Source organism: Oncorhynchus nerka, linkage group LG12 (genome assembly GCF_034236695.1).
Source record: "Oncorhynchus nerka isolate Pitt River linkage group LG12, Oner_Uvic_2.0, whole genome shotgun sequence".
Taxonomy (NCBI): domain Eukaryota; kingdom Metazoa; phylum Chordata; class Actinopteri; order Salmoniformes; family Salmonidae; genus Oncorhynchus; species Oncorhynchus nerka.
Window position 1 is genome coordinate 33,133,321 of NC_088407.1, and position 26,357 is coordinate 33,159,677.

The 26,357-nt window shown below is 48.2% G+C and overlaps 2 protein-coding genes across 2 annotated transcripts; both read left to right on the top strand.

Moving 5' to 3' along the window:
* Positions 1-3,895: 3,895 nt before the first annotated feature.
* LOC115139080 (uncharacterized) lies at positions 3,896-12,748 on the top strand (the record flags this gene model as incomplete). Its single annotated transcript, XM_029676251.2, is given in 2 exon segments — positions 3,896-4,567; positions 4,570-12,748. Coding segments are annotated over 2 exon segments (5,532 nt in total), but the record flags the coding sequence as incomplete, so codon positions are not given.
* A 5,447-nt stretch (positions 12,749-18,195) lies between these two features.
* shbg (sex hormone-binding globulin) lies at positions 18,196-23,669 on the top strand. The gene is made up of 8 exons (XM_029674682.2): positions 18,196-18,443; positions 19,292-19,392; positions 19,787-19,976; positions 20,295-20,456; positions 20,649-20,808; positions 21,760-21,905; positions 22,061-22,253; positions 22,633-23,669. The coding sequence occupies exons 1-8, from the start codon at positions 18,345-18,347 to the stop codon at positions 22,773-22,775; spliced, it is 1,194 nt and encodes a 397-aa protein (XP_029530542.1). The 5' UTR covers positions 18,196-18,344; the 3' UTR covers positions 22,776-23,669.
* The last annotated feature ends 2,688 nt before the right edge of the window (positions 23,670-26,357 follow it).

Genomic DNA, 26,357 nt, shown 5'->3' on the forward strand with positions numbered 1-26,357 from the left:
TTGTCTAGGCTCTATGCCACTGGTCTCCACTGGAAGATTAACCTGCCAATGCTGTATTTACGTGCAATTCCCGCTTAAGCTATTCCATTTGTCCATTTTTTGAAACTGAGATTGCGACATTTGGCATAAATCTCTCATTGATAGGAGCGATTTTTTTTTTAGCAGAAAGCGAGTGTCTACGAAGTCATGATTTGGCCTCTTGCCGGGTGATGCACTCTGGGTCGGACGGTGTTGTACTGTGTTGTAGCAACGGTGCTACGGCCACAGCAGCAGCCCTCTGGGGACGTTGGAGCAGCGTTCCATGTTATCAAGAGTTGTCCCCTCATTCACGTGGCCTTGTGCTATCAATGGCGATTTAGTGTCTGGTGGCTGCTTACGTCTCCAACAATCCTGAGCCTTTTTACGCTGTACATGACTAACAGACCTGCGTTGTGTGTGTGTGTACGTGGTGTCTTAAGAGGGACTGTGTGCAAAATTGAAAAATTATTTGAGGGAAATTACCTCAAAAAGGTAATTGGTGTAGTGTTTCCACTCTTATGACTCAAGGTACTTTTTTTTTGGGGGGGGGGGGCATCCCCTTCTCCTCCTTAATGGTTCCCATGATTCAATTATGTGGCAGAATTCCAGGAATTACGTGCTGGGTTGGGAGCTAACAGGCCATGGCGAGGGTGGTGTTTTAACCTGGGGCAGGTTAGCTGGTGTGTGGAGTGGCATGCAAAATCGTTGAGATACTACAGTTTACGCTGAGTGATTGGGGGGGGTGTTGACACGTCCACCCTCTGCTCCTCTTCTCCGCCTCCTTCTACTCCCTCTGCCCCATCTGGCTGGCTCCACCATGTTTTCTGGGTTGGGGGGTTTGTGGAGAGTTCAGTCTCTGTCTCCAGCGACAGCCCCCTTTTCACAGCCCAACTGGTGCCCCCCTGACTGGCCGTTCCACACTAGGGAGAGCCCAACCGACACCTTCCTATTTCCACAACCCCACTCGCTCACGGTGCGGAACGGGCAAACTAACTCCCACTCCAGCGTGAACCCCCCCGCCCCACACACACACACATTTCTCCTCTGCATGCTAGCTGAAAGCCACCCAACAGTCTCTTGCAGTAAGTAATCTATGGCTTGGCTCTACACATGAAGGAGATGGGGTCGGAGCCATGGCGTACTAACTGATTAGGACTCCAGTTACTTTAATAGTAACGTGGTCATTGTGACCCTGGAGTGTAGCATTGAAGGTTTTCTTTTACCAACTTCCTGTCGCTGATGTGATTCTGGCTAATGTTCTTCTACCTATTGTAAGTGAGTCATTTGTCCCACAACAAGTGTACCTGCACATTCATTCATTGATTTTTTTGTGGTTCTGTTTTTTTTTTCCGCAGCACGGCGAGCGCAGACAGACATTCCTTCAGCGAATGTGTTTGTTTGAGTGGATCACCATCCTTCAGAAAGGGCACGTTATTTTTTAGGGGGCGAGGCTGGGTCCTTGGCACTCTGGGGGTCAGACGCTTGCTTGCGTGTGTGTGGGGGGAGGGTGTGTACTCCTGTGTGTGCGAAGCCCCCCCAATGTCACGCATGGCCAGTTTGTTGTTCAAGGCCCTGGTTGTGGCGATGCAGTTGTGTGCGTCACAGCGAGATGAAGAAAGAGAGCGAGAGCGAGGGGGGCGGCAGATTAATTTTCCCTTCGCGGCGCACCAGATGACACCGTGACGTCTTTAGTCCTCATGTCGTTTCACGCTGTGTTGGCCTGTGAGTAGCTGGTGTCTAATATCAGGGGTTTCCTGCATGACAATGCTTTATCACAGCACACTGCACAGTAAACATCCAGGTATCTCCGTTTAGCTATGTGCACACTTCCTGCTAATCCACGTAGTCACCGTGCTCGTCTGTGTCGCTGGGTAAATAGAGAGCAATGGTGTGTAGCTGTGCGACTTCACCTGTCTGTGTTTCGTTGCGTATCATGTGAACCGGTTTTTAGCGTGCGCGTGGTGTGACCCTCTCCTGCATTTGTTTTTCTCCGTTTTTTTCTTTTAATCCACTTTCAAAGCTCTGCTTATTCTGTCCTGTAATTCAGTTCATTCCACCTATACAGACTCTCTGTGGCGGGCTACTCCTCTGCTTCACCCCATTGTTTTGCATGCGTTTTTCTAAGCGAGGCCATCCGCGACCATCAGTCGTTTGTTTTTGTGGCCGTGAGTGTGCTTGCCGGTGCCTGTATGTATGGTTGCGTGCATTTGTGCCCATGGGGGTGTGTCTGTGTTTGTCTGCCTGTCTGTACTGCTGTGTATGTGCTGTGCGTTTCTGTGTTTCTGTTTCCAGCCTGGCCCTTTTTCTCTCTCCCCTTCGCTCTCTCTCTCTCTCTCCTCTTCCCTCTGCAATAACAGTGCTGACCTAGTTCCTGCCTGTTCAGGGCTGCCTGTGGAATTTTACAGAGGCCTGCCTGCCCTGCTGCTTGAAAACGCAGGCAGAAAAGCATGACTGAGGGTTTTTCTTCTTGCCGCACCATTAGGCCTCAACAGCCGTCTTCCCCAATCTGTAGAGTCCATAGAACGGCCCGTGTTAAATATGTAATAACAAAAGAATTGCCTGTTGCGAATCTGTGAGCTGAATATGGATAGATCGCAGGCGAGTGGATCCTCCGCAATCGGCGTTCAAATTAGAATTGAAATGGGAAGCGCCCCGTCGACCGTTGCTCGTCTTCTCGAGCTTAACTGCGACAGAACCGGATGCAGTGGGCGGAAGAAAAAAAACTTCACAACCCCCACCCCTACCCTCCCTGGCTCCCGCTTTCCCCTCCTCTCCCTCTGCCTTCACAAATAATGGTTAGAGTCATGGCCAGCAAATTCTGACCACTGCCAGGAATGGGCCAGCAGGCTGTGATGGGAATCACCCCCCCCCCTTTAGCCCCACCAATTGGGAACCTATTTTAAGTTAGCAGGGCTATGGGATGTAAGTCAACACTCTATTTCGGGGATTCTTGATTAAATCTGAATGCCTTCCAATTAGGCGACGGGAATGTTGTGGTACAGCCGAGATGGATCCTTGGAATGCTTTTCCCGTCTCTGCGTGCTGAAATCTAAACCAGCACTGCCACAGTCCTCCCTCTAGTTCTCTTTCCCTCCTCTCGCCATTCCCTTTTTTTAAACGTGTATTTTGTATTTATTATGGATCCCCATTAGCTGCTGCTAAGGCAGCATCTACTCTTCCCAGGGTCCAGTGAAATTAAGTGTAGCTTATACAATTTTAAAATGAATAAATTCACAGATTTCACAACACACTGTGTGCCCTCAGGCCCCTACTCCACCACTACCACATATCTTCAGTACTGAATCCGTGTGTGTGTGTGCGCATGTGTCTGTGCCTGTGTGTGTTGCTTCACAGTCCCCGCTGTTCCATAAAGTGTGTTTATCTGTTTTTGAAATCTAATTGTACTGCTTGCATCAGTTACTTGATGTGGAATAGAGTTCCATGTAGGTAGTCATGGCTCTATGTAGTACTGTGCGCCTCCCAATATCTGTTCTGGACTTGGGGCCTGTGAAGAGACCTCTGGTGGCATGTCTTGTGGGATATGCATGGGTGTCCGAGCTGTTTGCTAAGTAGTTCAAACAGACAGCTCGGCGCATTCAACATTTGTGTTTTGATGTTTTATTGCGTTTCTCATGCTACTTCTAGTATATATTTTTTTAGCGTGGCGGAATATTTGAAGGAGAATCTAGTTTTTCTGGTGTTATACATTCAAATGTAGCGGTTATCTACAGCGTTTTACCCAAAAAAATGCCTGCAGGGATCCATTCTAGCTGTAACACTCATCTCTTGTCGTTTCTCAGGTTTTGAGGGCTGGTCATGGTGCCTCAGCCGGAGGTGTGCGACCCTCTCCACGCGAGCCTCTTCCTGCTGCGCCTGAACAAGCAGCACCTGGCCGCCGGGCCCACCCTCTTCTGTGACGTCAACCTCGTCGCCGCCAGCACCGCCTGCAGCCAGTACTTCCGTCAGCTGCTGCTGTCGACGTCTTCCCCACCGCCTTCGGATCCGGTATTGGACACCCGTCATCAACCCCCTCTTCTGGGGGGCTGAGCGAGTCCTGGAGCTGCCTCACCTCCAGTCGAGAGTGCTGTCCAACCTGCTCGACTTCATCTACACCTCCCACGTCCTCCGCCGGGACGACAAGGGGAAAAGGCTTCTCTCAGAGGCGGGCCTCAGCCTCGGGGTGCCCTTCTTGACCCACCTGGTTAAAGAAGAGGAGGAGGAACCAGGGGAGATGAAGGGTAAAAGCAGGCAGGGCCGAGGAGGGGAGGCCATGATGGAGGACGGGGCATGCGGCCCAGAGAACGCTAAGATCACCCTCAGCTTCCCCCTCAGTGCCGCCCTGCCCGCCGCCCTCACCGTTCACAACCACCGCCCCTCCTCGGCCATGTCCTCCCCTCGCTGCCGACACTCCTCCTCGGGCTCCAAGGGGTCCAATGAGGGGTCGTCATGGAAACTGGCCGCCGCCGCCACCACGGACAAACGGCGGCCGTTTAAACAGCCCCGACATGACAGCTCTCCATGCTCTTCCTCCTCCTCCCATTCCTCTTCTTCCTCTCCCATGGATCTTACCGCACTGGTCAAAAAGGACACCAAATCCCCCCACCTCTTTTCAAAGCCGGTCTGGACTCCCAGTTCCACAGGTTCACCCCTAGGTCCTCCAATGGGCCTATAGTGGGTTACCCAGGGGAGGGTCACAGACTGACCAATGGCACAGCCTCCCCCTCAGACACTGCACAGATCCTGTTCAACCTGAGCGCCGTGGCCTATCAGAGCCAGGGGAGGCAGGGCACAGAGAGAAAGGAGAAAACAGGAAAACAAGGAGGGAGGGTGGGCAGCCCACAAGTTGGACCAAACCTCCACCCGCCCACCCTCCACCTTCCTCCTCTTCCTCACCCTTCCTCCTCTTTCATCCCAACCCCCCTTCCTCCCCATGCCTCCTCCACCCCCCCAGATGGCCCCAAGGCGGAGCTGATATGTGGGGTGTGCCACCGCCTCTTCAGCTCCGCCTCGTCTCTCACGGCCCACTTGCGGCTGCACCGTGGCGGCCGGGCCCTAAGCTGCCAGCACTGTGGCAAAGCCTTCATCCACAACAAGAGACTGCAGTCCCACGAGGCCTCCTGCAGGCACGCTCTGACCCCGGCTATCCCCTCTAACCTCCCCCATCTCCCCATCCAGCCAAAAGAGGAGCCCCTGGAGGAAGGGGAGGTTAGGGTGGAGGGTGGACAGATTCTGGGGGCAGGCGAGGAAGATATGAAGCCTGGAAAAGGGAAGAAAGGGCGAGGTCTCCTAGTTCGACACGAAGGCGACGTGTCCGAGCTGGTGGGGGACGAGGACCACTTCGTCAAGGTGGTGGACGGCCACGTCATCTACTTCTGCTCGGTGTGTGAGCGCTCCTACATGACCCTGTCCAGCCTCAAGCGCCACTCCAACGTGCACTCATGGCGCCGCAAGTACCCCTGCCACTTCTGCGACAAGGTGTTTGCCCTGGCCGAGTACCGCACCAAACACGAGGTGTGGCACACGGGCGAGCGACGCTACCAGTGCATCTTCTGCTGGGAGGCCTTTGCCACGTACTACAACCTGAAGACCCACCAGAAGGCTTTCCACGGCATCAGCCCGGGCCTCATCTCCAGCGAGAAGACGGCTAACGGCGGCTACAAGCAGAAGGTCAACGCGCTCAAGTTCTACCGCCTGCTCCCCATGCGTTCCCAGAAGAGACCCTACAAGACTTACAGTGACTCCCTGGCCAATGGCCTGCAGCTGCCCCCTTCCGACCCCTCTTCCGTCCCTCTGCCCCTGGACTGCAGCCTGCCTGACTCCCTGGACCCTGGTGACCTGCGCAGCCTCATCAGTGGCTCTCTACCCAAGGGTGTGAAGCCAGACCCTGAAGAGTTCCTTGCCAGCTTCCCACTCACAGTAGCCCTAGAGCAGGGAGAGATCCGTCTCCCTTCCCTAACAGACATGGCCCTAGGGAGAGTAGCAGACAGAGAGCCAGCATCCGAGAAGGTAGGTAGTCGTGGCAGCAGCTCCAAGGTATCCGTTGGCAACAGAGTTAAAACTCCCAAGGTCAGCGGTAGCCCAGAGTTGGGTTTGTCCTCGGTGATCACGTACGGACACCCCAAGCCATCAGTCATAGTGCACGGCACAGCAGTGTCATCCGTCATTGTCCATAGCAACCAGGTCACCTCCGGGGGTGGGAAAAGCCCCCTGAGCAGTCCCTCCCCTGAATCTAGCAACAGCCAGACACTCCTCCCCAAGAGCAGTGCAAAGCCTGTTAAAAAGCATAGGGAGAGTACGGAGAGCCATAGGAAGAGAGCTAAATTAGTGGACAGTTCAGATGCCACAGAGGAGTCGGAGAGGAGATCAGAGACGGGTAGGTCCCATCATAAGTCCAGCAAGAGTGACGGCTCCTCAGCCAAACAGTCGTCAGAGGGCAAAGGAGCCGGGCCGCTGTGTCAGATCACGGTGCGGATAGGCGAGGAGGCCATGGTCAAGCGCAGTATCTCCGAGACGGACCTCAAGAGGGACAGGAGCCCCCCTCCTTCCAAAGCCAAAAGGACATACTCCTCCCCACTGGAGACCAAGGAACCTCGCCACTCTCACCACCACCACCATCACCACAAACACCGCTCCCATCGCAGCTCGAGCACCGGAGCCGAGGGGGAGAGAGGAGGAGATGGGGAGAGCAGGAAGAAAAGTCCCATAGCCCCGGGCAAGGTCAGAGAGTACTACTTCCGCCAGGAGGTGCGCAAGCAGGGGGAGAGTGAGGACGATGAGGACAACCTCTGGAGGCCCTACTACTCCTACAAACCCAAGAGGAAGGCCCCGCACGTCCACAAAGCAAAGAACTGGCAGGCCAAACTGCACTACAAACGCTCCCTCCGGCTTATGAAGCGGGCCGAGGGAATCATGGACCATGTAAATAAGGAGGCAGGGGAGCAAGACGAGGAGGATGGAACGATGGATGAGGTGGAGGGGGAGGTGGAAGGTCACATAGAGCAAGAGAAGGGAGAGGTACCTGAATCCCTCAGTATTTCCCCTATACCTTCGAAAGACAAAGAGGGGGAGGAAGAAATCCAGGAGGCCCACCTTAAGACCACTGATCCTCCCCTGGCTTCCCCCCAACCCCCTCTGGCTACCTCAGTCTCCCCTATGGACACAAAACGCCGTCCCTGGTCCGATGGCAGCGCGTCGGAGTGCGATACGTGTGGCCGCTGGTTCTCCAGCTCCAGGAAGCGGGATAAACACGAGCTCAGCCACCTGCTGGAGTTTGTGTGCCTCCTTTGTAGGGCCCCTTTCCCTTCCAGGGACCAGCTGGAGGATCACCAGAGAACTCGGCACCCCAAAGACCCCGACCCCCTGTCCGTGCCACCCCGAGCGGGACCTCAGTCCAGAGATGAGGGCGTGGAGAGGGAGACTAAGCTGGCAGAGGTAGACCGGGCGAGAGAGAGGGTTATACTAGGGAAGGGAAGTCCAAGTCGTCTAAGCAGGAGGTCGTTGGCGAGACACACCTGTTTGCAGTGCCATAAGGTATGCAAGACATCCTCGGCGCTAAACCGCCACGTGAGGCGCCACGAGTTAAGCAGCTCCCCGGAGAGGGAAAGGGAGGAGACCCAGCCAGAGCCAAAAGCAGCAGCAGAGACTACAGTTAGCACTGCTAGCAAAGACCTCGACACCATGAGTGGCCATGTTCCCGTTGTTCAGTCTGTCCCAGCTATCAGCTACCCTGTCCCAGAACCACAGCATAGCAGCGAGGGCATAGAGGCACAGCAGTGCGCGAGCCAGCCTAGCAAAGTGAAAGCAGAGCACCATATTCCAACACTGTGCAGCAGCCCTGAACTCCATGAACTCGCCACTCCTGTTCCTGACCGAGAGCCCAGTCCACTGATTATTCAGCCCCCTTCAGAGATCCCCATGGTCGATATCCCCGATTCTAACAGGCCCACACCCTCTCCCTCCTCCTGCACCTCGCCCCTCCAGGGTGTGCTGGTCATGAGCAGTGGAGCTGAATGTCTGGACTACCGGACCCCCAGGAAGAGGAGTCTGGAGGGACAGAGTCACAGGAAGACCAGCCCTGCACCTGTCACGGGACCACCCACCGCTTTTCTGAACATGCACCTGACCTCGCAGATGAGAATCAACCACACTGCTGCTCCTCCGTCCGTTGCTATGACAACAGTGCCCCTCCGAGGGGTCTGTGGCGTGAAGCGGGAGGGAGATATTGTGGAGAAAGGACTGAGGCAGGGATGTGGGATGGGCCTCCTCCATCATGCTGGTTTTAAGGACTCACCAGTGGCCCAAGATGTCAGGGTCCTGCCCTTGTCCCGGAGCCCCAGTCCCAACCAAGCACAAGACCTGACTATGTCCTCAATCCTAGCCAGAGAGGTGGAGAGGGAAAGGCAGAGAGAATGGGAGAGGGATATGGAGAGAGAGCTGGAAAGGGGGAGGCAGAGAGAAAGGGAAAGGGATATGGACAGAGAGCTGGAAAGGGGGAGGCAGAGGGAGAGGAATATGGACAGAGTGCTAGAAAGGGAGAGGCGGAGAGAAAGGGAGATGGAGAGGGTTCAGCAGACTAGGGGGGCATCTCAACCCCCACAGGAGCAGCTCAGAGACAAGGAGGTGATCCTCCTGGTACCCAAAGAGGAGCCAATTAGTCCCGCACCGTCCCCTATACACACACCCATTCAAACCACTATTAACAACCGTCCCTTGCAGAGGCGGCCCACCGTGTCCCCATGCCTCTCCCCCACTGCCATGGACCTGCTGATGCAGGCCAACCGCCAAGTTTCCCAGTCCATGTGTGGCACACGGGGCCCCGAGAGGCTTCAGTTGCCCACTGGGTCAGTCGGTGGCATCGACCGCCCCTCGGCCCACGCCCTACTGCTCCCACGGGTCCCCCCACCGTCCGAGGCAGAGCCCCAGGACCACTCCCCAGCGCCATCCAGAGACCCTCACAGAGGGGAAGTCATTGCCAGGGGATACCCCATGCAGGACTACCCCCTGCCCCTCATCGTCCAGAGCGGCTACTGTTCTGGCAAGAAGCAGGAGGACAACCTGCTCATGTCTTACCCAACCGGGCCTCTTGCCTTCGGGCCGTTGGGGAAGATGATGCCTACCGGGGACCTAGCCAAACTGCCCTTCTACCCAGACCCGTACCATCTGCTCTACGGGCCGCAGCTGCTGGCCTACCCCTACAACCTGGCCTCCCTGCCCATGGCTCTGAACATGATGGCCCCTGGGGACGACAAGGTGGCGCCGCTGCCCTTCCTCCCTGCCCTCTTCAACTACGCTGCTGCAGCTGGTCCCTACACTGGCATGTTGCCACACCACCTAGTGGCCAACCCCAGCCTCTACAACAGTGGTGGCAGCAGTAGAAAGCAGCGGGACGGCAGCGGCGGCGGCAAGCCGTAGAGGTTGTAGAGAGAAGTGACCCTTTTATTGTATTTTAAAAGTGGATGACCAGGCCTGTGGTTGGAAGAAGGGGTGGAGTCGTCTCCTTATGGTTACTGAGTCCACTTGCACAGTCCCCGGCCTCTCTTTTGTGAAGTAGCAGTCAGAGCCTCGGCGTTGAATCGGCAGAGAGGATGAATGGGAGGAGGATGAGTGAGGAAAGAAGGGACACATTTCATCATTACAGGCGGATATCCTCCTCTCCTTTCCTCTGGCTTCTGTTCTCATGTCTTTCTGTCGTACTAGTTCTGCACTAGCGCTTGGATAATTGTCTTCTCCGACTCGTTATGATATCTATAATAATAATAATAATAATAATAATAACAGGATGTGAAAATGTTTCCCTCTGCTTTCCTTTACAGTGACTGCATAATGCTGATCACGAATACACCTCTCTAGGGGGACGCTTTTTAGGGAGGGAAAGGGATCAGCTTGAAATGGCATCAAATGAGTGTGGCGTGTGATCGCTCATGTGAACGTGTGCTCCGGGTGTTTGTGGGAGCTGTGCGTGACCTGTATGTAGGAGTTATTCAGTTGAGCACGCTGGGGTTGGCTTCTGTTCGCCTGGTGTGTCTGAATGCGAGCGGCTGTACGGCTGCAGTCTGCCATCTGAGCGCTGATCATTCCACGGGGTTCTGTGGTGTTAACAGCATTCCAACACTAGACTAGCCCTTTTATAGGTCCGTGCATAGTTCAGTAGAAGGAATTATTCTGTTTCCAGTTCCCAAAGTAGCAATGCTAGCTAACCGTATGGATGGAGTAGAGTCTGTACTTGAGACAAATGGCAGATCTTGTGGACTTATGTTACTATAGTGGCCAGATGAGTCTGCTTAGGGGTTCATGTTAGCGTTTACCTTGCGCAAAACAACTGCAAAATGTTCCTATAAAAGGGGTGAGGGGGGGGGGTGAAGACTTGACAAGTCTTGTAGCTGATCTGTAAATGTACTTCAGCTGTAGCTGACCACTGGGTGAGAAACACAGGTTAGTGTAGACCACGCACTTCCTGTTCTCCTTGTACTCATCTCATCTCTTCCCAGGTTTGAAAAAAAACAACAACATAAGAAATAGGTTGATCTTTTAATCTTCGGTGGCCCTTTTCCTCCCCCTGATGCCTCCTGGTGTCCAACAAAGACACAGTCCGTTTACTAGGCCGGTTCGAAGAGCGGGGGAGTGTAGAAGGAAAAACACAGAGGGGTGGAATCAGGGCAGGGCAATTCCTGTAATATCTGGAAAGAGCGAGCGAGGGAGATTTAAGAGAACCACAGAGGCCAGGCGCACCTAGGTCAGTACCCTCGACGGAGCTTCCGGGGTCAAATCAAAATGACCCCTCTTTACTGAAAGGGCATAGAAAAGGACAACGGAAATGGAGTCGGATGGCGCCACAGTGGGGCCCGCTTGTGTAAAACAGCTTTTCGTGTCCCAATAGCTCCTCTTTTCTGGGGCAGAGAAGAGAAGGGTGACGTCACCGGCCCCTTAGAGCCGGTGTTGTAGGGCCGGGCTTAGCAGCATCCGTTGTGCGGCTCGGAGTTTCCCCAGATGTCGTGTGGGACTTTATTCTGTAGGTGTCTTTCTCTTGTACGTTACATTTACATGTGTTTGTTTTGTTTGACTTTTATATCACCTTTTGCTAGACAGAAGTGGCTTCAGCAAATGAAAGGGGTTTTGAGTACACTTATGAATATGAATGTCATTTTAGTCAAGAGGTTAGGTGCATAAAGTTCGATGGGGTTCAGTTTTTTCCGACTTCGAAAAATAACGCGTGGAGAGCCGTTATGAAGTCTGGTATGCGTATTTACAGTAGTCCTAGGAACATGTCAAGAAACTTAGGTTCTGTATCCACAAAAGCATGAGCAACACTCGCTTCATAACCGTTTTGTATTATTCTCGATATCCAAAATCTCTCACGTTTTCCTTCCCGTGGCTCCTCATCCTCTGTCGCCCCCACTATCTCAGCTCACCATCTCTGTTTTGTCTTGGTTTTGTATTTGTTCTGCAGTGTAACCCCCAAAAAACCGAGCAGCTACCACGTTTATTTCTCACAATCCGTATGGGAGCTGTCCAATTTATCCCGTTCCTCCCCAAACGCGCACAATTGACACAGCCTCTTTTTGGAGTGTGTATGGTGTCTGTGTGCGATGAAACCGCTGTACTGTTCGTTTCGGGCAGGAGGACGGAAACACCGACTGCAGGGGCTCACGGCCTCCACTTGGTTGTGGTTACAAGCCTTCTGTGTGTATTTCTGTGTGTGTGTGTGTGTGTGTGTGTGTCTCTCTCTAAGCGTGTGTCTGTATGTAGCCCAGGAGGTTGGTGGCACCTTAATTGGGGAGGACAGGCTCGTGGAAACGGCTGGTGCGGAAGAAATGGAATGGTATCAAATACATCGAGCACGTGGGCTCCATGTGTTTAAAGCCATGCCAATAGCTCCTTTCCAGCCATTGTTATGAGCCGTCCTGCCCTCTGCAGCCTCCACTGGTATGTGTGTCTGTATGGGGGGAACCGAAAAGCATCTGCCTCTTAGCAGCATATCCCTCGAGGTACTGTATATGGACAGCCTGTGTTTATTTTCAGTGTTTTTCTTCGAGCTCACCCTCTTCCCTACCCAGCTGTAAAGACTCACCATACTGTACCCATCGAGGCCATTTCACTAGATAGACATGTTTTTGTGTTTCGTTTAAAAAAATATATATTTCTTCTCACATATTTTTGCCATCGTGGTGATTAATCACTGACCCAAACGCCTGCAAATAGACACAGAGTGAATTCTGGTGACGATATACATATTTACATTATGTCGAGTAAGTTCAAATGAATTGTGCCTCCGCTTCAGTATATTTAAACGAGCTGTATTCAAATGGTTTGGATCTTCCAGATTTCAGACAAGGTGCCTTTTTTTCTGGCTTAAGAAATGGAAATGATTACATGGGTGAATCTATCAAAAAGGCAAATGACCGGGAGAAAAGTTGTGGCTTAATGTGCTATGAAGCTGGTCATAGTTCTAGGGGTGTGGCTAAACTGTTTGGTATTGTGTATGTTTAGGTAAATACTGTGCCATAGTTTTTAGAGTCCACAAATACGTTATTGTTTTGTTTCTTCTTCAAATATATGAAATGTTTTTAATGTTGCCTGAAAACTTTGTCTGGATTTGACACAAAGGCTTTGTAGCCACAGCTCTCCCAGAAGTCCCTTGTTTGTTTGTTTAACACTTTCCTCTTGTTCACCTCTTTCCCGCTCTTTCTCCTCGCTACAATCAAACAAATAAAGTATTAACCTGATGACCTAACAGGAAGTCTCATGTCTGATTTGAATATCTGCTCCGAGACAACAAAAAAAAAACAATACGCGCTATTATTTGTTTCAATAATTGTGTAACTTGTTCCTCTACAAGAAATGAAAAGAAAGATTTGTAAAGGTGAAGTTTTGGTTGGTTGTACATGTGATTGTTGAAGCATGTACATTACATAAGAATAGCTGGTGTTGTTCTACCCCACCAAGCAATACAGCTGTTCCACTTGTAGGGGGGGTGTTGATTTAGGCATAATAAATCAACATATGCACAGTGGTGGAAAAAGTACCTAATTGTCATACTTGAGTAAAAGTAAAGATACCTTTTAATAGAAAATGCCTCGAGTGAAAGTCACCCAGTAAACAACTACTTGAGTAAAAGATGAAGTATTTGGTATTAAATATACTTAAGTATCAAAAGTGCAAGTATAAATCATTGAATATTGCTTATATTAAGCAAACCAGACGGCACAAGTTTCTTGTTTGTTATTTATTTATTGATAGCCAGGGGCACGCTCCAACATGCAGACATCATTTACAAATGAAGCATTTGTGTTTAGTGAGTTCTCCAGATCAGAGGCATTAGGGAGGGCCAGGGATGTTGTCAAAAATATTTCATTGGTAAAGTGACGATACCCCAAAAAACTACTCAAGTACTTTACACCACTGCATATGCATGACTTCTCCCCCTACATCAGGGCTGCCCAACCCTCTTCCTGGAGATCTACTGTCCTGTAGGTTTTCAGTTCAACCCTAATCTAACACACCTGATTCTACTAATTAGCTGCTCAAGACCACAAGCACAATCAGATATGCTACATCAGGGTTGGACTGAAAACCTACAGGACCGTGGATCTCCAGGAGGAGAATTGGACTGAACCTACAAGACAGTAGATCCTCGACTCACAGGATGAGGACTACCAGGGTATCGTCCAGTTTGCTGTGTCTCTGGTGGACTCTCTGCTGTTTGTCCACTACCTGGCCATTGTTCTGCTGGAGCTCAGACAGCTCCAGCCCTGCTACAGCCTGTGTGTTATACGCTCCACTGACGGAGAGACACACTACTACAACCTGGGACAGCTCAGGTAATACAAACACACTCACATCCACACATACACACACTCAAAACCAACTGAAATATGATGTAGAGAAATTCAATCATTTCATAAGCATCTTAACATATCAAGCAAATCCATGCTGCTACAATCTCTTGCTAAAATGATGCAGCTGACTGTAGCAAAGTCATTGATCTTCCAGCAATATGAACTCTGTCTGTGTACAACAGTAGAGCCTCAGGGATCTGGCTAGTGTACTTATTGTGGCCCTGATGATCTGAGTAACCCTGTTGTGTCCACTATTGCTACTTAGCAGAAGCCAGTCAGCTGATCAATCAGCTAGCAGAAAGATAGCAGAAACATCTACAGATAATCAGACTATTAAAGAATGCCTTCAGAATGCCCCCACCCGTGTGTGTGTGTGTGTGTGTGTGTGTGTGTGTGTGTGTGTGTGTGTGTGTGTGTGTGTGTGTGTATGTGAGACACTAGACACTGTTGAACTGTGAGTAATTGGAGACTTATGTCCAAGGGGAAGCGTGGCAGTATTTTAGTTACTAAATCACCCAGAATGCTCCAGTCCTTTCACTCAGGGGGGCTGTTCTGGGAATTGGGGCAGGGGCCTGAGAAAAGGGATCCGTTTTGATTGATTATGATGAATTCTCTCTCTAGTAACTGATCTAAGGTCAGCTTTGTGTTTTCCCCTTTAACGGTTAGGGTTTGTGGAAGACAAACTTATCCTAGATCTGTGCCTTAGGACAACTTCTACCCAGAGCTGTGCTGGATGATTCCTCACCAAACAAAACAACAACATGATTTTGGGGATTTTCACAAAATGTAATCCATAGAAGGATTACATTTTTATTATTTGTTCAATCTATACGCAGAATAAACAGCAGTGGACAAATGATAAATGCCTTGTCAGTGCAACCCAAAATAAAACCCACTCCATGGATTGTTGACATATTTGCAATTTGTATCTTAAAGCGTAATTGAGAGAATTGATTGAAGTTGGAGTATTTGTGACATTTAGGCCTTACCCAGTCTCGTCTGGATTACTGCAACTCGCTGTTGGCTGGGCTCCCTGCCTGTGCCATTAAACCCCTACAACTCATCCAGAACGCCGCAGCCCGTCTGGTGTTCAACCTTCCCAAGTTCTCTCACGTCACCCCGCTCCTCCGCTCTCTCCACTGGCTTCCAGTTGAAGCTCGCATCCGCTACAAGACCATGGTGCTTGCCTACGGAGCTGTGAGGGGAACGGCACCTCACTACCTCCAGGCTCTGATCAGGCCCTACACCCAAACAAGGGCACTGCGTTCATCCACCTCTGGCCTGCTCGCCTCCCTACCACTGAGGAAGTACAGTTCCCGCTCAGCCCAGTCAAAACTGTTCGCTGCTCTGGCCCCCCAATGGTGGAACAAACTCCCTCACGACGCCAGGACAGCGGAGTCAATCACCACCTTCCGGAGACACCTGAAACCCCACCTCTTTAAGGAATACCTAGGATAGGATAAAGTAATCCTTCTCCCCCCTTAAAAGACCTAGATGCACTATTGTAAAGTGGCTGTTCCACTGGATGTCATAAGGTGAAAGCACCAATTTGTAAGTCGCTCTGGATAAGAGCGTCTGCTAAATGACTTAAATGTAAATGTAAATGTATCTCTAGGAGGAGGGTTGGACTGAACCTACAAGACAGTAGATCTCCAGGAGGAGGGTTGGACTGAACCTACAAGACAGTAGATCTCCAGGAGGAGGGTTAGACTGAACCTACAAGACAGTAGATCTTCAGGGGGAGGGTTAGACTGAACCTACAAGACAGTAGATCTCCAGGAGGAGGGTTAGACTGAACCTACAAGACAGTAGATCTCCAGGAGGAGGGTTGGACTGAACCTACAAGACAGTAGATCTTCAGGGGGAGGGTTAGACTGAACCTACAAGACAGTAGATCTCCAGGAGGAGGGTTAGACTGAACCTACAAGACAGTAGATCTCCAGGAGGAGGGTTGGACTGAACCTACAAGACAGTAGATCTCCAGGAGGAGGGTTGGACTGAACCTACAAGACAGTAGATCTCCAGGAGGAGGGTTAGACTGAACCTACAAGACAGATCTCCAGGAAGAGGGTTAGACTGAACCGACAGGACAGTAGATCTCCAGGAAGCGAGGTGGACAGCCATGCCCTACAAGCTCATCATAATTATGCATAGTTTTCTACTAGAGGGAGATATTGTGTTAAATCTGCAAAAGGAAAGGGTTTCTAGGAGGTGGTTTTGCTTGAGGTCAGAAGTGAATTTCCAATAACATTTTCTTGTTTGAATCCTCTCTGACGAGTGACACTCGGTGGCACAAGAAGGAACTGCTACAAATGATATCCCTGTAGTGTAAAACCATTGGACTCTTCTCCAGTAAACTATGGAATCCAGGTTGTCTGTCTGGTTAAAGGACACAAGCTGACTGGCGCAAAATGTTAATCAGAGCATTTGATTTGCACTTCAGGAGTAAAACAGTGCTGATCTGGAAGTGGTCTCAACCGCTAATCACTAAAGAAACTTCAATCAATCAAATGTATTTTATAAAGCCCTTTTTACATCAGCAGTTGTCACAAAGTGCTATACAGAAACTCAGTATAAAACCCCCAAAACTCCATAGAAAGGCAGGGACCTAGGAAGAAACCTAGGGTGCCTAGTCTTCTTTTGGCCGGGTGGAGATTATAAGGCCAGATTGTTCTTCAAAACATTCAAACATTCATAGATGACCAGCAGAGTCAACAGTTCAACACCTCAGTGAATGTCAGTTGGCTTTTCATAGCCGAGCATTCAGAGGGTGATACAGCAGGTCCGGGAGAGAGAGAGTTGAAACAGCAGGTCTGGGAGAGAGAGAGAGTTGAAACAGCAGGTCTGAGAGAGAGAGAGAGAGAGAGAGTTGAAACAGCAGGTCTGGGAGAGAGAGTGTTGAAACAGCAGGTCCGGGAGAGAGAGAGTTGAAACAGCAGGTCCGGGACAGAGAGAGAGTTGAAACGGCAGGTCCGGGACAGAGAGAGTTGAAAGAGTCAACAGTTCAACACCTCAGTAAATGTCAGTTGGCTTTTCATAGCCGAGCATTCAGAGGGTGATACAGCAGGTCCGGGAGAGAGAGAGTTGAAACAGCAGGTCTGGGAGAGAGAGAGTTGAAACAGCAGGTCTGAGAGAGAGAGAGAGAGAGAGTTGAAACAGCAGGTCTGGGAGAAAGAGAGAGAGTTGAAACAGCAGGTCCGGGAGAGAGAGAGAGAGTTGAAACGGCAGGTACTTTCTATAGAGTTTTCCGGGACAGAGATAGTTGAAACGGCAGGTCCGCGACAGAGAGAGAGTTGAAACGGCAGGTCCGGGACAGAGAGAGAGTTGAAACGGCAGGTCCGGGACAGAGAGAGAGTTGAAACGGCAGGTCCGGGACAGAGAGAGAGTTGAAACGGCAGGTCCGGGACAGAGAGAGAGTTGAAACGGCAGGTCCGGGACAGAGAGAGAGTTGAAACGGCAGGTCCGGGACAGAGAGAGAGTTGAAACGGCAGGTCCGGGACAGAGAGAGAGTTGAAACAGCAGGTATCACATAAATGTACAGTTAATAACAATGTATTTTTTTGAGTATTAAAGAAATCCTCTCAGATTTGGTGAAAACTTGGGTGGTGATGTCAGAGCAAGATGTCAGGACATAGTGTGACATAAGACCAATAAGATCAAATATTTTGACACCTTTGTCCAGTGATAGCTTTCCTATTGTTGCAGGGTGTAAAGGGAGGGGCACTCTGTACCGTTCCTAAAAGCACAGTGCAGCCTCAGATGGCCATACAGGAATGCTGCCATTCCAACACGCCAAAGCTAAGGCATACACACTTAGTCACTGCTCTCCCAGCAAATAGTCAAAGTCTCAGTTGGGCTGGTAAACAACCATCGGTCGACTAAGGTCACTCACCGAGCATACACTGCTGTCTGTTTCCCCATCGCTAGAGAGATAGTTGTGGAGCACATCGGCCAGAGGGGACTCATCAGTGGCGATCTCATTATCAGTTGATACAAATCATGCCTGGATCTCTTGTACTGTATTCTCTTTATAGTCACTGTTAATCACTTTAGTCTACATATTGACAAGTTGGTCTTGGGTAGCATATGAGCACAGCAATATTTTGTCCTGCACTCTGTTGTCTTGCTCTGTTGCTGTTACTATTGCCCTCTTCCCCTCACTTTTATTCCTCTCGCTTTCTTTTGCCTCCTCGCCTCTATTTCTCCTTTTCTGCATTGCACTTTGCCTCGCCTCTTATTTCTCCCAAACAGTTTGACACAAACGAGCAACAACTTTCCAGGAAATCAATAGTCACAGACGATGTCGACATGTTTGCCCTCTGGTCTCTGGCGGGCCCACGTAGCTCTGGCTCGCTCCAAAACAGGCGTCAGAGTGTCGAAGTAGACCATTAGCCCCTCCACTAGTACCTCAGGGCTAGTTCAGAGTGAGTGGACAAACCGCTGTGAGGTTCTGGACACTGGTAAGCCTACTGAGGGTCAGGGGTCTGAAGAATGGGCTCGTTAAAGACCCTGTCAGGTGGACTGCTGCTGGGTTTATGCCTCACCTTGCTGGGATGGGGAGCTGAGGGACAATGGAACGGACACCCCAAGGTACGTCAGAATTCTCTCACCACTGACATTGTACATGTTTAATATGTAACCAAGGTAGTTTTTCTCATTAAAATGGATTTTCGTGGTTCATTTAGGGGTCGACGGGTCGCCTAGTGGTTAGTGTTGGGCCAGTAACCGAAATGTTGCTAGATCAAATCCCCGAGCTGACGAAGTACAAATCTGTCGTTCTGCCCCTGAACAAGGCAGTTGTTCCCCGGTAGGCCGTCATTGTAAATAAGAATTTGTTTTTAACTGACTTGCCTAGTTAAATAAAGGTTACATACAATAATTAAATGGTCATTGGATTGGCCCAAGGGAAAATATACAATACTGGTCGTAGTATTGCCTTAATCTCTCAAGGACAGACTATGTAAACATCTGACCAAGAGTACCTTGACAGTAACACAGAGAACTTGAATTGCGCAGTGAAAGAGAGGGGACTTTGCCCAGTAGTCTGTGGGCGGAAAAAACAATATGTCAGGTCACCCTAAATCTATTCCACTGATTTGAGCTCACCCACACTTTGCTGTATCACTTTACTAACATATTTATGACTCATTGTACAAAGGAAAATACCATATGTTCAAATGTCTATTTCTCCGTACATTTGGCATCATGTTCAATAGATGCACAAGCATAAGAGTGGTGGTGTGCTGTGCATATTCCCTGCCTGTAAGAAGACAACATTGAAACTTAGGGGTGTGTGTGTGTGAATGAATGAGCAGTACATTGAGCATACTGTAACATGTGTTGTACTGTACATACTGTAACATTGGTGTTGTACTGTACATACTGTAACATGTGTTGTATTGTACATACTGTAACATGTGTCATGTTTTGACACACAGAAGGAGATATTGGGCAGTGGCCCTATCAACCTAGGCCAACAACAACGAGGCACCTGGTGGCCCCTGATGCAGACCAGAGAAAACCTGACAGAGGTCAAAAGGTCAGTCTGCTTTACATGACCATGAGAGGGGAAAAAACAGCACTAGGCCATATTCCAATACTTTTAACACGCACCCTTCCTTCCTTTCTTAAAGTTGAAAGACGATTGGATAGGTGTAAGCATGGGTTACATGCATACATAACATAGTTTCATAAAATCTGAATGTTTTACTTACTCAAAGAGAGCCCAACTTTCCTTAAATTATACTTCCAACATCTCTGTGCTCTATCATACAAACCATCCATTTTACTAACCATCTATTTGGCTAACCATTCATTTTGGCAAGGAGAAACGACCAAAACAGTCACTCTAAGCAACGGTCAGTCAAAGTAGCAACTAGGAAGACACATGAATGACTAGTGATAGACTTCTTTCCCATGTCTTTGGTCTACAGCATCAAGTCCATGTTCCAGTTCCGGACGTTTGACCCCGAGGGGGTGGTGTTCTATGGGGACACCAGGGAGGGAGAGGACTGGTTTGTCCTGATCCTCAGGAACGGCCTCCCAGAGATGCAGATTGGGAAAGCAGACATCCTCGTCAGTGTGCAAGGGGGACCCAAACTCAACGACGGCAAGTGGCATCTGGTAAGCCAGGTGACATTCACTCTGCATTTTGGGTAACCTATAGAAGCCTGACACGCAAGTCTAGGTGTCAAATCAGGTGTGACCCAGTCACTTCTAATAGACCTGTGTGTAATGCATTATGAATTCATTTATAGAGGCTGTTGTGAGGAGCAATGAGCTGTGATGAAGGACTATAGCAATGTGAAAGAAAGCACTTTCAATTCGTGACACACTAGTGTATCAAATGTATTTGAGGCTTTATTCACGGCTGACATGGTACATTTCTATTCTGTGATACACATGTAGGGTGCTGTTTCTGGTTCTTTATGCGTACCGTAGGTGGAGATCAGTAGCCAGGGGGATTTTGTGGTGCTGGAGGTGGACGGCCAGAAGGCGTTGGTGGTGGGACTGAAGTCCAAAGAGACCATGGAGGTTCTGACAGGCCAGATCCGCCTCGCCCTCGGGGGGATCCTGGTCAGCCTGGACAAGCTGTTCCTCCCGGTATGCTGGAGCTATCTGTCTGTCGTTTGTTGTCGACGGGGATTGATTAGCTGAACTTGGAAATGGACTGGTCTCGTTTACAAATTGGTGTGTGTGTGAGAGCATGCGTGTGTGTGTGTGTGTGGGGTGGGGTAAGTGTGTGTGTGTATAAACGGTCCTAATACTGTACTTGTGTGTCTGGGTGGTCTCCAGTTCCAGCCAGAGATGGATGGATGTATCCAGAAGGGGAACTGGCTAAACCTGAGCACCCCCTGGGAGACAGAGTTGATTGGGGAGCCCTGGCCCTGCTACCAGAACATCCAGCCAGGGAGCTATTTCCCCGGCGCAGGACTGGCTGCATTCAACACCACAGGTCCATATATATTGAAACGAATGTGGGGCACACACAATAAAGACTGGTGACTGTCTAAGAACAAATTAGCAAACAAAATCATTAGCCAACAACAAAACGCTACTCGCCTTGGATCCAATCAGCATCCTTTTGTAGTTTTAACTGAAGCGAAGCAGCTGATTCCTATTCTATCTTCTGTAAAGACAGGCACTACCTTCCAAAGAAGGTCTGATGGTGTAGTGAACAGGTTGTGAAGCCACACATAGCCTGAACAGTACCAGGTCTACCCAATTTACCTTTATATGTCCGTATTTTTATTTTATCTTTATTTAACCAGGTAGGCCAGTTGAGAAAAAGTTCTCATTTACAACTGCGACCTGGCCAAGATAAAGCAAAGCAGTGAGACAAACAGCAACAGAGTTACACATGGAATGAACAAACGTACAGTCAATTGCGCAATAGAAAAAGTCTATATTAAGTGTGTGCAAATGGCGTAAGGAGGAAAGGCAATAAATAGGCCATAGTAGCGAAGTAATTGCAATTTAGCAAATTAACACTGGAGTGATAGATGAGCAGATGATGATGTGCAAGTAGAAATACTGGTGTGCAAAAAAGTAAATAAAAACAATATGGGGATGAGGTAGGTAGTTGGGTTGAGATAGGTATATACAGATGTAGGATCTTAATTTGATCACCCTGTTGCAGGAAATGTTAACCTTCTAGTCTATTTGAGGTTGTAAAAGGCCTCTGAAGTTTGTAATTTCCGCTTTGAAATTTCACTTGATTTTCCCTTGCAAAAAATATATGAACCCCTACAACATGTCTATTAATTATAATCCACATAATAATTCATATTTCCTGTTGCTGCAGGATTATTTTCCTGCTGTAGCAAACTGGCTCAAATTAAGATCCTACATCTGTATATTGAAATATTGGGATTGATTTATTCATATCTGTCCCCCTCCCCTGTAGACCTCCCTGGCCACCAGACAGAGGAGGGTGGGATTACTATTGACATCCATGGAGACTCCACTAAAATGGAAGGAACAGTTCTGAGCTTGAACACCCCTGGGCAGGAATTACCCACAGTAACAGTGAAAATCAACAATAACCCAAAGGTACCAATCCCACCATTCTAATTTCATGACAATATGAATGTTGGATTTCAGCATGTAAACTGTCACGATCACAGTTCGTAATCATGGTTCTTTGACCAGTGCAATAGAAATTTGATACAGATGTATATCCATGCTTTCCAACTTTTGTGCGGCAGAAAGTCATACTGACCATCCTCAAGCGTGACACCATCACCGAACAGAGTTTCAGCAGACTGTCCCTAACCCTGGTGAAGAATCAAGTGAACATGGACATCGATGACACGCACCTAACATTTGAGATCGACAGTATACCTGACTTTCCTAGAAGCTGGAAAGAGGGGATGATCCTTGCATTTGGGGGGCTTCCAGGTGAATTTGTGAGGAGATACTTGAAGTGTTTTGAGGAGACACGTGTACCAGAGGAGGCTGGTGGAAGGATCTACAGGAGGACAGGTTCATTGTAATGGCTGGAATGGAATAAATGGAATGGTATCAAAGACATCAAACACATGGAAACCACATGTTTGACTCCGTTCCATTGATTCCATTCCAGCCATTACAATGAGCCCATCCTCCTATCGCTCCTCCCACCAGCCTCCTCTGACAGGTACCAGATTTGTCCTAAGTTACAGCTAACAGCTACCAGGCGTCTACACACATATGGATGCTGTAGAATCTTGAAATGTTGTTTATTTTTCCCCTCTCTCCACCCCCCCGTCTCCCTTTCTGTGGTTCCTCCCGCTCTCAGGTGATGGAGTGTCCTACAGTAGCATCCAGTACCTGAAGGGCTGTCTGGAGAAGATCCAGGTCCAGGGACAGGATGTGGATCTAGACCGGGCGCTGTACAAGGACCTCTCCGTTTCCTCCCATAGTTGCCCCTCAGAAGTCTGAACCAAGGCTATCCTGACAGATCAGATCTGTGATGACTGTATAGATGTCATTTATCTCCATCAATCGCCCTTCCCTGGTCGCATAAACCTAATTACAAATCCCCCCTCCCCCATCTGCATTTTAACTGGCCCAATCAGTATTCCTGTACACACAGTCCTAATTTTAACCATGGCTAAGAGAGGTTTGACCATAGAATTAGGAATTAGAATACTAGAATGTAAAATAATCTTATGATGGTCCATAGGTCAGCCATGTTGGTGAGGGAGTTGGTCAACCATGGTTTACCAGTGCTGTGATAATATGTATAATAATGAATGTGATGAATTTATCTGCACAGTATGTGTGTTAGCTAGCAAGCCAGCCAGTTTTAGAGGAATGATTCCATGAAGTGCTCTTATTAACTGCCAATATGGCAACATTCCATTCAAACAATACAGTCAATCCACAGTCATACACTGGCTGCAGTCAGTTGATGATAGGACTGTTAGACAAGTTGTAAATGCAACAAGTACTGTTATTGTATGACTATATTATAGGACAATATTGTAGGTTGACGATAATTTTATTACGCAATTTCTGACACATCACATGCCTTACTTTTATGTTCCTACTTAAGCAAAAGCAGGAAATGCATCACCTTTGACTCTACTGCCATTCATTCCAATTAGACTGGTTTTGGATTTATTCCTGACCAAGATCACTGCCATTTTGCCCCATTCTGGAACTTTGAGGGTTTATAACATAGCCCCTCTAGTAATTTAATAAGATCTCTATGGGTTTGACAGTCTTTGTTTGCTTTTGACCAGGTTATGGGGTGTAAAATGAGCAGATGAGATGGGCCATTGCTTTCTGAATTTTCTGTCAATAAAGATACATTGAGCTTGTGGTAGATGATCCTGTTGGCGCTTCAGTCTCATTATTGTGCAATATAGAATAGGACTAAATCTAATAAAACTTTATTTAAAGTGTAGTTTGATTTTATTGTATTTAGTTCTATTCTTTAACTTAGATTTTTGGTTGAGATGGAGATGTGTCTACTAATGAATAATTGATATGTTGGCTTCATACCTCCGTCTCAACCAAACCTCTAAGTTAAAGAATAGAACAAAATCAAATCAAACTTTAAATAAAATCTGATTTGATTTAGTTATATTCTTTAAATGTTGATATCTGGTTGAGTTGTCAACCAAATACCATCCATTACTTTTCTGATACAGTAAATAGCCTAGAAAGTTAAGGCTATATTGCAAACTAATCTGGACTAGTCTGATTTATTCAACCTCAAAATGATAAACACATCCATGGTCACTTTGAGGTTACTATAATTTACGGATAGCCAGGGTTCAACAGTTCACCACTCAGACACAATTTACAAACTAAGCATTTGTGTTTAGTGAGTCTGCCAGATCAGAGGCAGTAGGAAGACCAGGGATGTTCTCTTAATGAGTGAGTGAATTAGACAATTGTCCTGCCCTGCTAAGCATTCAAAATGTAACGAGTAGTTTTGGGTGTCAGGGAAAATGTAAGGAGTAAAAAGTACATTGTTTCATTAGGGATGTAGTGGAGTAAAAGTAAAAGTTGTCGAAAATATAAATAGTAAAAACTGAATTAGTACTTAAATGTATTTTTACTTAAGTACTTTACACCATTGGTTACTATAACTATAAATGTCTTATTATGTAATCATAGAAAGTGTGCATGTTCAAAGATACCATGGAAAGGTCACATAATAATCTGTGCAAAATCTCAAACAGCATTGATCACTTGCACCATGTACTTTTAATGAAACCTCAGGTAATTTAGTTGTGCTATCAGACGAAGAACAGTGATAACACATTACAAGGGCACAACTTCGGTTTTAGAAATGGGGGGGGGCATCAAAAAAAAAAAAAAAATTGGGGGTAGATCAGCTTTAATATTGCAGAGATATTGTGGCTTCCATCAATGTAATTGTCTGCATCATTTCCAATCCCCCATTGATACAGTGCCGTTCAAAGGTTTTGGGTCACCTAGAAATGTCCTTGTTTTTGAAAGACAATTTAAAAAATTGACCATTAAAATAACATCAAATTGATCAGAAATACACCATAGACATTGTTAATGTTGTAAATGACTATTGGAAACTGCAGCATTTTTATGGACGATCTACATAGAAGTACAAATCCAAGATGGCGTAGCAGTCGGACGTCTTGTCGTGTCGTGTCCCTTGTATATATCGTTTTTTTTACATATTTTTCTTCGCATATCTTTTAAAACATTTTGCTAAACCTCAACTTCGAAATACTCTCCTGCAACCCGCCTCACCCAATGTAGCGCGTATCTGCTTTTTTTTTCTTCTAAAGTACTTATATTTACTTCGGATCCGGAACCCCTCAACTGAAGCTAGCCAGCTAACTACCAGCAAACCATTGCTAGCGGTCATCAGCTAACCTTTAGCTCGGAAAGCTCTCGCCAGTTCGAACAACGCGACTCTAACCAGAGCATAACAGACCTATTATTATTATTATTTTTTTATCCCCGGATTCCCACCGCAAACGGAACATTTTCAGCTGGATCTTCACAACTAGCTAACTAGCTAACCGCAACCCCGGATGATTACTCCTGGCTAGCGTTTCCATCCAGTTAGCTTGAAGCTAGCCCAGCCAGAGCTCTTGTGCTACCACCGAAGCATACTCCTGGGCTACAATATCCGGACCCACGACCGGTCTATCGATGTCACCGCATGAAGAGGCATAAACAGACTCACCCCATCGCGACGTCCCCCAAAGACTAACTTTCTAGCCCTTGCTATCTGCTTGCTTGCTAATTCGGCCTGCTAACTGCTAGCTTGTTTAGCCCCGGTTTGCTAACTGCTACCGTGCTCAGCCCCGGCCTAGTAACTGTTAGCTTGTTAGCACAGGCCTGCTAACTGTCTGAATCGCCGCGTCCCCAGCCAGCCCAACCACTCACTGGACCCATATTTACTTTCAATCTCTTTTCGATTTTTAATTCGATTATACCTTCCGATAACCTGCCTCACCCAATGTGATACGGAATCGCTATTATTTTTAGAACACATTCAAGAACCTCCAGAAGCTAACCAGCTAACTAGCTACAAGCTATTTAGTCATTGTTAGCCACTGCTAGCGGCTTTACCTTCTGCACAGCCAGCCAGTTTTTTTTTTAACAGGATAATACTCGCCAGTCCCATCCACCGCTGCCCCCTGGACACTGATCACTTGGCTACATAGCTGATGCATGCTGGACTGTCCATTAATCACGGTACTCCATTCTGCTTGTTTATGTTTTATCTGTCGGCCCCAGCCGCACTCAGGCTCTGTGTGTAGTTAATCCGACCCTCCCTGCCTAGTCAACACCATTTTACCTGCTGTTGTTGTGCTAGCTGATTAGCTGTTGTTGTCTCACCTACTGTTTAGCTAGCTCTCCCAATTCAACACCTGTGATTACTGTATGCCTCGCTGTATGTCTCTCTCAAATGTCAATATGCCTTGTATACTGTTGTTCAGGTTAGTTATCATTGTTTTAGTTTACAATGGAGCCCCTAGTTCCACTCTTCATACCCCTGATACCTCCTTTGTCCCA